Source organism: Setaria viridis, chromosome 9 (genome assembly GCF_005286985.2).
Source record: "Setaria viridis chromosome 9, Setaria_viridis_v4.0, whole genome shotgun sequence".
Taxonomy (NCBI): Eukaryota; Viridiplantae; Streptophyta; class Magnoliopsida; order Poales; family Poaceae; genus Setaria; species Setaria viridis.
Window position 1 is genome coordinate 52,729,872 of NC_048271.2, and position 13,865 is coordinate 52,743,736.

Genomic DNA, 13,865 nt, shown 5'->3' on the forward strand with positions numbered 1-13,865 from the left:
CTACTGTCCGGCAAGTGGATGGATCGGCGTGCTTAGTTAGCTACCTTCTCATTACAAGTCACTCCCTTTCAAGATACACTACTGCAAAAACAAATAGTATACGAGAGTCGACCAATCGAGCACGTGGCATGCATGTATTGCAGACTAATGCTAACAATCAATGCAAACTATTAGTATTAATACGCCGTGCATTTGTTTGTCGTCATTGAAGAAGAGGAGGAGTACGATTAAGTGGTTGATGAGGGACGGAATCCTGGCTCTGTGCTACCAGTACGCAGCTGCCTGTCCTAGTATAGTGGTTGCTTGGACTTGGGAGTGGCGGATCGGAGCTCGCCGTTTGACTGACAAGACAAGTGAAGCACATTTCTAGGGCGCGCCAGGACAGGGTCCTCATTATGTGGGCACCGGCCTGCCCGCCCGACTACCTCACCGGCCCTTCACATCGCAGACAGAAAGCTTGCTCCCTCCTCAAATCGCTCCGAAAACATCATTTCCTCCCAGTCTCGGCGACACCTTGGGCTGGGTGGATCCTGATCTCGGCTTTCCATCCCGTCCCATCCGTCCAGGGTTTCGGAACTCATAAACAAACGCTTTTCTCTCCGACTGAGGTAGCCTGTCCCAGTTTCCCTCCTCTCAGACTCTCCAAGAGCCGGTCTGGTCTACCACAACAAGAAATGGCTTCTTCTGTGCACGCTCTCCTGTCCGGGTCTCTTCTTGAACTGCGAGTGATGAGCCATTTCCTAAGCGCTTGTGGTTTAGTAAACTATGCACACTAAACTATCTGCCAATATCTTGAAACGGGGGGGTCGAGTAATCTGTCCTGTTGGATGGAAGGTTTTGGACGCATCTGCACTGCACAAGTGCACAGCCCCTGAGACCTGACTGGATGCTGAGAGCAAAGCCCGGATACTCCTGCACAGTCGTTGAGATCTCGGCAGGTGCTGGGGGGCAAATCGGTACGTCCAGTCGAGCTCGACTCGGTAGCTAGGGACAAAAAGGTCCCCTGTTGGCTTGATTTGGCACGCGAGTATGGAAGTCGACAACTGCACACCGCCCGGATCTCCATCTCCTGCCCTTGAAAGACTGATAGAAAATAAAGTCGTCATGGTCATCCAATGCAAGAGCCGTTCGTTCAGCCTCATCAGCCAGCCACTTCAATCTCGATCATGAATGGCTCGTTATTAATCCAGATGTCTAATCGTCGAATCTCGCGGGACTTGGACTGAGCTTGGAAGCCGGTTTTCGTCATGTCTTAAGAGCGGCGTACTTGCTTGTCCCTGTATCTCGGACACAAGCCTTGATTCCTGATGGCAATGGAGCTAGCTCCGCGACCAACTGGTGCCAACTGCCAAGTAGTCCGGTAGGGAGCGGCGATCCGACGCGACGCCACCATGTCTGGAGAGATCTTGCAGCGATTGACACCTGATGGGTCCCCATGTCTGTGACTGTGTGTCCAAGATACGACTACTCCCTGAGAATCCAAGTCCGATGCATGACGGGCCAGGTCCCAGGCTAAGCCAAAAAGTTTGACCCTCTAGGAACTGGCTGGGGCCAGCCCTAGCTAGTTTCGACCTCGCTTTGGAAACCTAATTAAAAATTAACAAACTTGGAAAAAGCACCCTGTTTTTGAACTCCTAAACCACGTTGCGGTTTGTTTAACCATATCGATCGCTGCGTCTCTTCTCTCCCTCTTGTCGGCCTGTTTATTTCCTCTCCGGCCATCTGCCGTCGGCCGGCATGCATCGGGCTGCTGGAACTCGAACCATTTCCACGTTATCTGCGCACGTACGTTGGCGCGCGGCCGCACGAGGGGCCTTCGTTTTCATATTGATTGCACATCAGTCGAGCCGTTTGCCGTATCTGTGTTGGGCATCGCCACGTGAAGCCCTCAAGTGCTCTCTCCATCCATCATTCTATGGCGTAGAGTGTTCTTCGAAAATGGATTTCCGACCTCTGGTTTCCGCTTCCTCTCGATATATTCTCAAAAACGATTTACTACCTTTCTTTACCAAAAAAAAAGAAGATACAGTTTTTTTGCAGGAAAAAAAACAAGTAACGGATGGAGTGCATTATCGAGTTACATCAGGATGAAAAGACAGGGGAAACACACATGGTAGTATATATATTTTTGTCTCCAGAGTGGTCGTCGTTAAGACGTTAAGCTTGTCCGCCCATTGGCAAGGACAGAGACAAGAGCAACAGGCAATCTACACAGCAACAACTCTTACTCAAGGATGCATCTGCAACTTAACTCTGAACAGCTGCTACAGTCTACTACAGATATGGTGATGTGCTACAAGCTACCAGCAGTACCTTGCTTAGTCGGTTAATAGATGTCCATATAATCTCTACTAACCCCCTGGTCTGGTACACGAGAAGAGAGCCCTTCGTTGCCTTCTGAACACGAGGGCCCTCGGATTAATAAGAGACACCGAAAACAAGCAAACACACAAACCTGAAGAGGAAGAAGAAGAAAACCAAAGAACATAAGGTCGTAGCAGGCGAGCGAGCAAGCTCCTTCGTCTTCACTACTACTTCAGCTGCGCTGGCCGCCGCAGCTATGGCTAGATATAGCAGGCAGGCAGGAGAGGGCCCGGCCGGTCACCGGAGTAGGCTCCGGATTATCTCGGCCTGGGGGCTGTCGTTGTCCATGGTCGACATGAGCCCCGACAGCCGCTCCGAGAGGTCGTCCACCTCCCGGTGGAGGCTCTTAATGTAGCTGCACGTCTCCTTCAGGAGCTTCGACGCCGACGACTGCATGTATACACGGCCCGGCCGGCATCAGACAACAGAGACCGAGAGTAATAATCCATGTCGGGCTTTGCTGCTGCTGCACCGACGAAATGGGGCTGCGGCGGGATGTGCATTTGGAGAACGTAACGAAACGAAGTGAGCTGTGAACATACCCGGCTCGCGTTCCGGCGGCGTGAGGACTCCGGGAGGAGTGCCTGGAGCTTGGAGATGAGCTCGTTGATCTCGTCGTCGCTGATCCTGCCGCGGCGGCCCGACATCTCTCCGGCGGCGGCTGTTGTGTCCTAGCTCAGCTCAGAGAGTACTTTCAAGCTACAGCACCTGGTTGCTGATTCTCGTCGTCGTCTCTGCCTCGGCCTCCCTCGCAGAGCTCGCGAATATATGTAGTACGTGTGCGAGCTCGGGCGGTCAAGCGCAAGCGTGCAAACGGAAATAGCAGTGAAGGGAAGAAAAAGAAAAGGTGAAAGGGACCTGAAAAGGATAGGGTTTTAATGCCTTAAACCTAGCAGCTGTTACTCCGGGGAGCGTTTGTTACTGTGTGCGAGAGGACGAGCACTGGCAGAATAGGGAGAGAGGTGAGTGGACGGAGGCAGCTGGTGGGGAGCGAGGTAGAAGCTTGCGATTGCAAGTAGGAGGAGCCAGTGGGTTGTTCCGAAAGAGATGGGGAGGGAGCGCGTATTAATAGGGGAGAGGGACTGTCACTGCGCTGAGAGGGGGAGGTGGGCCCACCGCAGGTGAAGTCCGGCCCGGATGACCTCATGGGCTGCCCTGGCCCGGCCCATGGGCTCCAGGTACAAGGCCTAAAAGGGATGTGACAGTGGTACTATACCAACCGACACGTACTTGTGACAGACAACGCCAGTGTTGATCGTGTAATTAGTATCACTGGTACTGGCTTCCTACAAAGCGAGCAGCGATCTAGAGCATTTGCTCTCCATCGTAAGACAAATGCGTTAGTGAAGCAATCAAGACCACGTAAGCTTAAGTTATATCATCTTCTCCCTATCTCGCCTGTAGCAAGTTGATGCTGGTGACAATGAGGCGGATGACTAGGGCAGTCTTTAGGAGATGCAACGTCGTATTAAAAGGGGTATTCTTGCTGATGCAGATAACCGTCGAGCCACACTGGAGGTCGAACAAGAGCCATGTCGAACGTGCCAGTGCCACTAGGGGATGTGAAAACGCATACTCCCTTCATCTCTAAAAGAAAGTGAGATCTTGTGATTCAGAATTTGTCCCACAGTGCTAATAATAAATAGGGACTGACAATGTCATTTTATATTTTCATTAATCTGCCTAAGTTTTGCTATAATGACTTTCATTTTAGGGACGATGGAGTGAGTAAAACCAAACTAAATATCTTTATAGATAATTGCAAGTTTGAAACCACCTAAATTACATATGCCTTTTCTGTAGATTTTCGAAAAAGAAAAAAAACAAAATCAGTAATACGAAACCGTGTAGGCTTTTAGTACGCAATTAATTGACGGCAAATGGTGACTTCGCGGCGCCACATGCAAGGACCAGCTGATCGATCGATCAACGGAGAGTCGGAGAAGGTACTACTAGCGTGCAGTGCTGTCCAGATAAATAGAGGTAATAGTCGAGCTATCTCCATGCATGCACTCTAGGAGTAGACGAAAGGATGGAGGTTTTGGCGTTGGTCCGGACACGGAGAAGGACGTGCCTCCCCGTGTGGGGACGAGGCCCGAGATCGCGTGTATCTTTGGGATCGCCCCGTTTGAGGCGGTCCGGCGTGGTCCTTAATTCCGTGAGATCTTTTTCCCGCGCGATATGACCTTCATAACTCGCCGGGAACATGACACCCGCATACGGACCCACGTACATTTCATTTGGCGCCCCCGGGTGGATGTGTACGTAGTGGTCGAAGAAGATTATTCAGCCATCCATCCATCCATCGGTCGGTGTCCGCCATGTCCCTGCTGCGGGCATATTTTCCAGGCTCAAGTACCACTCAGACATGTATGAGAAAGCTGACCGCACCCCTGCCTTCTCCTCTCCCTGTTCCCACTGCATGCACACGGGTAGCTGATTCTGATTGCAATGGCCTTGGCCGGAGACCCCTTCCCGGTCATGTGGGCCGCCGTGCTAGTCTGTTACCGATACTATATGTCCCAACCGGCCTCCGTCAGTAAACTCACTCACCACGGACGTACGACGAGCCGCGCGGCTGCTAACTGGGAGGTGGTTTAATCGCTGTGCAGCGGGGCACGCCAGCCGGGAGGCCCTGGTCCGGGGGACCCGCTTGCCTCCCGGATAGGGATTCGCGGGCTTCGGAGCCCCGAGCCCCGGGGACCCCATGGCCGCGCGCGGGGCAGCACGGAGCGGAGACCTGCCCGCCGTGTGCCGCCTTCACGGCAGATACGAGCGGACTTCAGCGACGATACGATATGGACACGCACACTTGTCGACCGGTCAGATGTGACCATGGATGAGAGATCATCAGACCAGATGCCTCCATGGACATGTGACGCAGGTCGCACCACTTGGCATCACCAATCGGCACACCAGATGCCATTCATTCATACGTGCCCCTATATATGAACGGAACTGCTGTCTGCTCGAGGAAGCTGAATTATGATGTTCTCGTATCATACAGGCGTGCAGTGTTGCAGGTGCAGCCTGCTATCCCTGATGCCAATAGGATCTCTGCTCCTAGTATTTCGATCTTTACTTGGTTTCAGATTGCGCGGCTGCACATGTATGCACTGCGGTGACAAAAAGGTGATGCATGCCATTTACTAGTCTATTGATCGATGGCAATCGTTGCCCCGAGTAAGCTAAAAAGACGGCCCGATCTAATTTGAATGGTAAGAAAGCACGGCGGCGCGTGCCGTGGAAATTGAACAAGATGCTCCGTGCCCGGCGGCGGGAAATCAATCGCTGTCAGTAAACCTGCCCCCCTGCGCGCCCCTGACAGTTTCACATGGCGGCCAGACCAGCGAGCAGAGATCAGACCAGAAAATCAGTGGTGCTGCGAGTGCCGGAGCCCGGAGGCCGGCGAGAATAGCAGTGAGTAGGGTGTATGATTTGGCGTGCGATTCGCTGGGAGCCCGTCAATGATTGCGCCATGATGACGCCGATCGTGCAGCGTGGTAGGCGCCGATCCCGGCACCGCGACGTGGATACAGGGGCCGCTGCCAGTCTGTTGTGCTGCCGATCGCGCCGGCCCCGGCCCCGGCCCTGAGCGAGCGATCTCAAGGGAAGCCATGGAGCAGCACGCTACCACATGGCAGGAATCGATCAGGACCGTGCAGCAGTGCGATTGCGATCTCATTCGCGCTTTCCTAGTAGTACTTGTCACGAGCTTTAGCGTATGACTAGCGGCGTTCTCCCCAGCTGCCAGCAGTCTTGAGAAGCCGGAGCTTGTTGGTCTCCGCCGATCGTGATCCGGAGGTGGGTGGCCGCGCGGCGGGCAAACCATTTTGCGTGGGCTGTTCGTTTGAACTTTGACGAGCGGGCGAGGACAGAAAGCACGCTGCAGGCGCATGTGCCCTTGTCGACCTGAACCTAGCATTCAGCAATGTGCCTCACGACGGGCGGCCACCGGTCATAAAAGGCTTGACGATGGGAGTACGTTCTGCCTGGAACAGAGAGCGAGCCTTCCAGACACTGGAACCTGCATTGCCGGTGGATGGAAGGCCAAGGCCTTGTAGACCCTAGAGTGCAGCCGTGACCTGAGATGGAGTGGTAAGCAGCAAGTAGTAGTAGGCTAGGTTGGTGGTTGGCTCTGAGCCAGGTTCGTCCGACGGTCCGAGCCATCCGCGTCCTCCTCGTGCCGCGACCGCGACCGCGATGCGACCGGTGTGGGCAGTCAGTTAAATTCGTCGGAAGGGGCTCAGGGAGGGCTCCGCTGCTTGGGCTCCCGTCCCATCCAACGATACAATGCAGAGTGCAGCAGGGCCACAAGAAGCAGGAACAGTCTCCAGTCTACTAGCAGTGTACCGGCGGTGGTGGTGGCCACCAACAACCAACAACCCACTGGCAGTGCTAGAGGCCTCTGGCTACCTGTGGCAGAGCGTACGAGCGACCAGAGGTGCTCACTCGCATCACATCGCCGCTCTGCAGCCTCGGCTGCTGCTGCTGCTGCTCTGCGCGACTGCGCCACGGTCACATGCATCTGGGCCGGCCAGGCTCACGGTTGCGGCTGTCTGCTGGCGGCCTCGGGAAAACAAGACGAGGACGACGCGCGAGAGGACAAAGCACGCGCCGTCGTACCAGGCGTCACGAGCTAGTACCATCTATACAAGCACTCTAAGGCACCGGGAATATATGGGTGTACCCGTGGTTCTAAGGTGGGATCCAACAATGATTTGATATCACATGTTATATTATCTCCAATGTATAGAATCAGGTTGAATTTATGAATATGGGATCCGCAACCCTCCATCCCTCTCTTCTCTCTCCCATTTTCCCTATATTATATTGTATGAGACCTGGTTTCATATAGAATCAGCCTCACAGTGTATAGGACCTAGTTTCATAAGAGAGAGAAAAACATAAGACCAGCTAAGAACCACACGTTGGAGAGGCCCTAAGAGGCAACACTTCCAATAATCTAACTTTTAGTACATAACTCATAATATGAATGACTCATACGTTATCCTCATATAATCTTAAAGTACGTGTGTACGAGACTATCGATCCTTTCTGTTATTAAAATATGAGAAAATATTCTTTGAAATAGCTAAACAGTAACTATTGGAGGAGGCCCTAGGCGACCCTTTCTGTTGTACGTGGTACCTGCATACTGTCCTGCAAATCAGAACACTTTGGCATCTGCCGCCACTGCGAGGCCAGCCATGAATTTTGAAAAAAAGTGTCACCCGGCCCTGATTTTTGCCGCGGGGAAAAAATTTAATTTCCCAACGAGAAAGCACGGTTCATTATTTTTACTAAGTGGAACATGGCGTTTTCTTAAGCACCGAGTCTGTAAGGAATATCTCACTGCAAGTTTTTTTTTTTTGTAGAGGAATCTCACTGCAAGCTAAACAGAGGAGCACGAGCTTGGGCCGGATTAGTAGCGTCCAGAGCCCATTAATCTCCGGGCCTCTACACCAGAGCACACAGGGCCGCAATTAGCAGCCCACATCGCGAAAGAAGAGCAGCAAAGCAAGCGGCCACTGATTAATTCCAGTGGTTCATTTCAATCAGACTTCAGTTCCTCAAAAAAAAAGAAGAGGAAAATTCAATCAGACTTCAAACTGCAAGACATAGACCCCACACCGTATAGCCACGTGCGGATACGCGAGAAACCGCGTACACGCAGCCGTACTGGATCGATGGGCGTGCCGTATATTTCGGGCTCGGCGGTACTCCATAATCTCACGAGCCGTAAGCGAGGACCGGAAGCCCGGTCAACTGCGTTGAAGCAGCATGGGGGCGCATGCCGCGACCATACGGTCTCGGGCGACCCACAGCTAGCCAGACGCCGCCGCCGCCACTGTCAAGTTCACGCACGCAGGCGCGTGCGTTATCGAGCACTGGGACGCGGCACCGGGAACAGCGGCGGCGACGGCGACCGGCGAGACTGACGGGTCCGGGAAGAAACGGCCGGGGGGCTTAGCTTGTTGTTGCGTGAACGGCATCGGCAGGCGCCATGATTTCCCTCCGTCCATGCACCGCGCGCACCAAACGCGGGGGGGGGGGGGGGGGGGGGGGGGGGGGGGGGGGGGGGGGGGGGGAAGGCGAAAATGAGGTGTTCGCGAATAAAGGGGATTTAGGCATAATATATACGTTGAGCACTGACCGTTTCCCTAGAGATATATATTCTGTTATTCTCCACTGAGGTTTTATATTCTCTCCAGCTACGAATTATACAGCGTGTAAAATGGACCTTTTTTTTTTGCAGTGGATGATTCGGTGGTGGCAGCATTACGCTTGAAGCGCGTCTGGCGCAAAAGGCTTGTTCAATTCTTGCTGGCCATAAGCAGGCATGACAACAGAGAACTACTGCTTCACTCGCAAGATGTAATTCGGCAGCAGCCGGCTGATACCATCAGGCGTTTCAGAGCACAGATCAAGCAAAATTGTTGGGGAAAAACAAAAGTTGAAGCTCCCAAATTGAACATTAAGAACTACTCCACGGCTACTAGGGAACATGTACTGGTGGTAAAGCACAAAAGGAAAAAAAAAATCTGAACATGCCCTGGCAAGCAACCAGCTATATCCCGAACGGGATAGAAAGACAGGCAGGGAGGATAAGGCTCTGCCAAGCGAGGCATGTATGCAGTGGCCGCACGGCACGACCCGATACCAGAACAGCGAGCACAACAGCGACGTACATCAAAATTATTGTGTCACGAACAAGAAGGCCGCCAAGAAGCAGCGTCTGTCTTCAGGAGCGCTGCGCGAGACGTCAGGTTTGTGGATTAGCTGAACCGAATGCCAAGACTTGTGAGTAGTGGTTTGGGCTGGAAAGCTGAATAAGGCCAAGTAGCGAAGGAGAGCCAAGAGGGCCGTGAGCTCTGACGGTGGCTACTTAACCACCCGTCATCTCCTGTAAGAGACTATGAAATGTAATCCGGAACTTTGAATCGTGTGTCTCCCCCGCGGACCGCGGTTCAGCTGCGTTCTTCCATTCCCTATCCCAAATTCTTGCTCTATACCCGAAATTCCCCTTCCAATCCTGTTGAGATCATAACATATTGCGATCCTATTCCGAACGCAACGCATTCCATCCCAATTCCCATATTCCCCCCATCCCATGGAATCATTGCGGCCAGGCGACGAAGAAAAGGCGAGCCCGGCCGTGCTGTAAAGCGCCGCGGCCAACGTAGCCACAGGGAAACCCCCGACGCCACCTGTGCGTGAGGTCGATAGAGAGATAGTACACCGGCAGCTCCAGGAGTCAAAGGAACAAAGCTTCACGCAACACACCAAGAACAATTTGCTAGCTGCTACTCTCCGCACGCAAGTTCATTGGTCCCATCCGTGGACTGACTATTAAGTCACCTGCTGTGCTAAATTTATCAAGAGTTTAATCAGGTTGGAATACCTGTTATGGAAAGGCGCCAGATCATACAAGATTAAGCCAGGCTTTGTTGACCTTCTAAACCTATAGTACAAATGTAAGCAAGGCTCAGTCAAGATTCAGAATTACCAGCGCAGATTTTTTTTTTTTTGGTATGCGCTTCTGCACCACAAGGCAGAGAAACATGCAGGGAACCAATAAATTCTAGTTAAGAAGCAAAGCTTGAAATAGATGCAAAGTTTATATTCTTAGTATCCAACTCTACTGAAAGGAAAAACAGAATGCTTCCTTTTAGCAAATCACACTTGCTTAGCATATATATGCTAAACAGAATGTTACAAACAGTTTGAATGAAAATAGTTCACTGGTAATTCTAGTTTGTACAAGAAGCTCTGCCCCAAGTTACGAATCCCACATTAGTAGCAGAGGTGACAGTAAGGCAAAATTTAGACACACTGCCAACCGATCAAATGTATGGTTATGCCCAAGATATGTCAAGCACAATAACCTCCACACTTTAGGCAAGTTGCAGCAGAAAGAATTGTATCTGACTTTGGAAATACGGCAATAAACAGAATGCTAGAACAATGAAACTACTCATTCCAGCCTATAAGCAAATGCTGTTGTAGCTAGATAAATTAAGTAGCACACAAGCATTTCCCTTTCCTGCCTGCTTTACACAGCTTATGTTCAAGAGCCCTAGATCAAAGGGCATCTTCCTGTTCTACACTAGACAGCAAGACTTTCATTTTGACAAGTCATGGACGTGTAAGGCTGGCAAATGGCATCGACAGGTAACACAACCATTTAGTTGGAATTTCTTCATAGGTGCGCAACATATGTTTCGCAATTAGCATCAGTTATCCAAATGAATTCTGTAGTCTCATGTTTCCAAATACTGTTCAAGCATCTCAAGCAAGCAGAAGAGCACAGCAAAAGGATAGAGAACAAATGTAAATTACTATCGAAGATTCTAATGGAATCCTCATATTCTCTTATTGCAGCTACTAATTGATAATGATATCTAGCAGGCAAAATTACTAAAACGAACCAAGCAAATGAAACAGCTTCGAGGTTGTCAGGGATCATTTTATTATCAATTGAGCCAAATGGATCGAGCATAAGCCACATGAAAATTAACAACCAGCAGTTCGCATATATCATCACCAAGTACCAACATGGTAGCTCAAAACATCAAGATATGCACATTACGAAACAGGCGAGATGGATGAAAATGAATTAGCATTTGTTGCAGCTACAGGCGAATCCAGTATTTCTTAACAGGTTCCTCATCAATAGATAAAACAACCCTCTGGAAGTTTTTTCTAGATTATTAATATGACATTTTTTTGCATAGTCTCGTATCTTTGAAATCACGAGCAGTTGATCCAAATGCAAATGTAGAAATGGATTAGCAGGGAAACAGAAGTATTAGAACTCAAGGGTTACATGAGACTGCTGACAATCAGCTGATGTCCAGTTAATTGCGAAACTGGGCAGAAGGCAGAAATCGCTACGAAGAATAAGGGCTGAAGCAATTGGATAGGCTGCCTCTGTGCATACCATCCTTCATAAATATCCACTGCACTTATCTTTTATTCAGTGGACTCAGCAACTCATCACGGCGCAGTTATACACGAAGTTCCCAGAAGGCCGTCTGGCAATCAAATTCCACACAGGCGGCCGATCATTTGGGATCCATGAGTTGAGCTCAATAGTACCACCAGTATAGGTCCTTGGGCCTCCGATGACAATCAACCGGTCGCCACATGCTCGGAAAGCAAGCCCCCACCCATTCATTGACACAGACCGTTCAGGAAGTTTTCCAAGAGTGATCCACTTATTGTTCTTCTTGTCATACTTCTTGAGATCCTTCTCACTGTAGTCAGCAGCATACAGCTCATTGTTGACAACTGCAATAAGGGGAGGAGCGCCAGTCACTCCTTTGAGGCCTTCAGACATGTTCTCGATGATCCTCCAAGAACACCTCTTCAGGTCATACTCCTCCCCACAAGTCAGTACTTTGTTGTTGTTGGCCACACCACCTATCACATAGAACTTGCCATCCATGAAAACCCCAGAACACATCTTCCTTGCCCTATTCATGCTGGGGAGGAGTGTCCAGGTATGATTCTCAGAGTCATACATCTCTGCAGAGCTCAGTATGGTGCCCAAAGAATCGGTGCCTCCAGCAACGAAGGCCTTCTCCCCAACACTCGTTGACCCAAACAGGCAGCGGGGATAGTTCATTGCATCAGCCCTGGACCATGAATTGGTTAGGATGCTGTATCTGAACACAATGCGCGCCATCCCAAACACAAGCAGTTCAGTGCCAACTGCAAGTGATTCCTTGTCAGAGCACATGAAGCATTCATCCGGCGGCATCTTGGGCACCCGGATCCAGCGGTCTCGATATGGGTCATATGCATCCCACTCAAGAACATTGCAAGAGAAATAGACCCAATGCTCCGCCACCCCATTCTGGCGCCGCAGGCGGTAGATCTCCCCGCTACGCACCAGGGAGCGGAAGTCGCGGCTGAGGGAGGCCACCGAGCCGTAGTCCGACCGGGATAGCCGGAGGAGGCAATTGATGGTCAGGTCACGGCCGATAGAATGAATGGGGTTGCTCCCAGTGGCCTGCTGCTCTTTGCCACCGGAGGCATGGCGGCTGGAGCCGTGGCCCTCGGTGATGTCCGGCGTGTGCGGCTGCGGAGACGGCGGCTTGCTGCGCTTGCCGCCGCCGTCAGCTTCGTCGAGGCCTTCGACCCCGACATCTTCCGGCGCCGGGCGCTTGCCGCTGAGGACCTCGTTCGCTAGGTACGCCCACTCCGTCTCCGCCTCGCAGGAGCTCGGCACGGAGCGCGACACGAGGTAGGACTTCCCTTCCAGCATCATGCCTTCTCCCTTGCTCACCCCCGAAATTCTTCCTCTTGCTGCTTTATTTGCTCCTCTTCTTTTACGATTGATCTAGAAAAAGGAAATCTTAGCTTGCTTAGCAATCGAGACTCGTTGCTGCGATCTGCAGGTGCAAAAATCGAACGAAAAAAAATAAGCAGGGACGAAATCAAGCAGAGCAAAGGGATCAAGAACAGAGTGGGAAGACTTGAGATCTGAGGAGGCCGGACCTCGCGAATAAAACAGGCGCAAAAATCGAATCTCGCGGCGAGAACCCGGCCGATCTCCCCAAACCTATGAACAAGAGAACCAAATCTCTGAGCGCCACACCAACTCAGCTACCACGAATCCGAGCCAAGCAAACAAGACGCCAAAACAAGGAAAAGGAACGCACCTAAACCGAATCCATGGCAGATCGCAGGCACCAAATCTGCGCTCAGAGATCGCCCCCGGAAGCCCCCCAATCAGGTCCTCCCGGCCACTCCGCCCCCGAGAAATCCCCCACCGCCGGTCCTCCCCCACACTAGGTAGTTGGCCTGGTGGCGGCCGCTGCCCGTCCCCTCCTCCCCACCTTCTCGCCCTCCTACCGATGCGTGAGGATTTATACCTGTAGAGCTAGATAGATGGATGGATAGATGGCTGGCTCTATCTACTGATGCCACTTGGTTACCACTGCCGCTTCTAATGCTTCTGGCCTCTGCTGCAGCCCCTGCTGCCCCCTCCCTTCCCCTCTCCCTCTCTCCTCTCTCTCGTAGTGTGCTGGGCTGCAGCTGCTGGCCGGCTCTGCTCCTCCTCCCACCACGCCTCTCTCTCTCTCTCTCGCGTAGTACTTGGGGAAATGGGACTCTCCCCTCCCCCTCACTTTATTTCTTACCCTTTTTATTCCCCCTCCGTTTCTCTCTCCTCCGCCTTCCCTTTCGCTTTGTGTGTGCGCGTCCGTCTGTTTGGCTCGTCGTAATTGGAAACCGCGCAGGCCTCAGAAATAGAAAAGGCCGCAAGCGGCCACCGGCCAGCTCACCTGAAAGCTGAGGTGGATTCTCTCTCCCCGCTCCGCTGAGCTCTACTGTACACGCGGCGGCGTACGTCGTTCACGTTTCCTTTCAATTTTCTTTTCACCCGATGCTGATTGGCAGCAGTACAACTTCTTTTTCTCTTATAATCACAGTAGAACTTTTTATTATCAACTGTGCTAAAATAAACATACGATGTATTCTTTATTCCCTCG

At 51.7% G+C, this 13,865-nt stretch overlaps 2 protein-coding genes across 6 annotated transcripts; both read right to left on the reverse strand.

The window, feature by feature from the left end:
• Positions 1-2,088: 2,088 nt before the first annotated feature.
• LOC117837965 (transcription factor ILI3) lies at positions 2,089-3,412 on the reverse strand. Its single transcript, XM_034717799.2, has 2 exons — positions 2,907-3,412; positions 2,089-2,754 (listed from the first exon to the last, which is right to left on the reverse strand). Exons 1-2 carry the CDS (start codon positions 3,009-3,011, stop codon positions 2,602-2,604), a joined length of 258 nt encoding a protein of 85 aa, XP_034573690.1. The 5' UTR covers positions 3,012-3,412; the 3' UTR covers positions 2,089-2,601.
• Positions 3,413-10,970: 7,558 nt separating this feature from the next.
• LOC117837963 (F-box/kelch-repeat protein SKIP11) lies at positions 10,971-13,525 on the reverse strand. Of its 5 annotated transcripts, none has more exons than XM_034717796.2 (3): positions 13,035-13,525; positions 12,871-12,934; positions 10,971-12,712 (listed from the first exon to the last, which is right to left on the reverse strand). In XM_034717796.2, the coding sequence occupies exon 3, from the start codon at positions 12,638-12,640 to the stop codon at positions 11,354-11,356; it is 1,287 nt and encodes a 428-aa protein (XP_034573687.1). In that variant the 5' UTR covers positions 12,641-12,712; positions 12,871-12,934; positions 13,035-13,525; the 3' UTR covers positions 10,971-11,353. The 5 variants fall into 5 exon arrangements, with proteins under 5 accessions (XP_034573687.1, XP_034573685.1, XP_034573689.1 ...); XM_034717794.2 differs by having other exon boundaries at positions 10,971-12,764; XM_034717798.2 differs by lacking the exon at positions 12,871-12,934 and having other exon boundaries at positions 13,248-13,525.
• Positions 13,526-13,865: the final 340 nt, after the last annotated feature.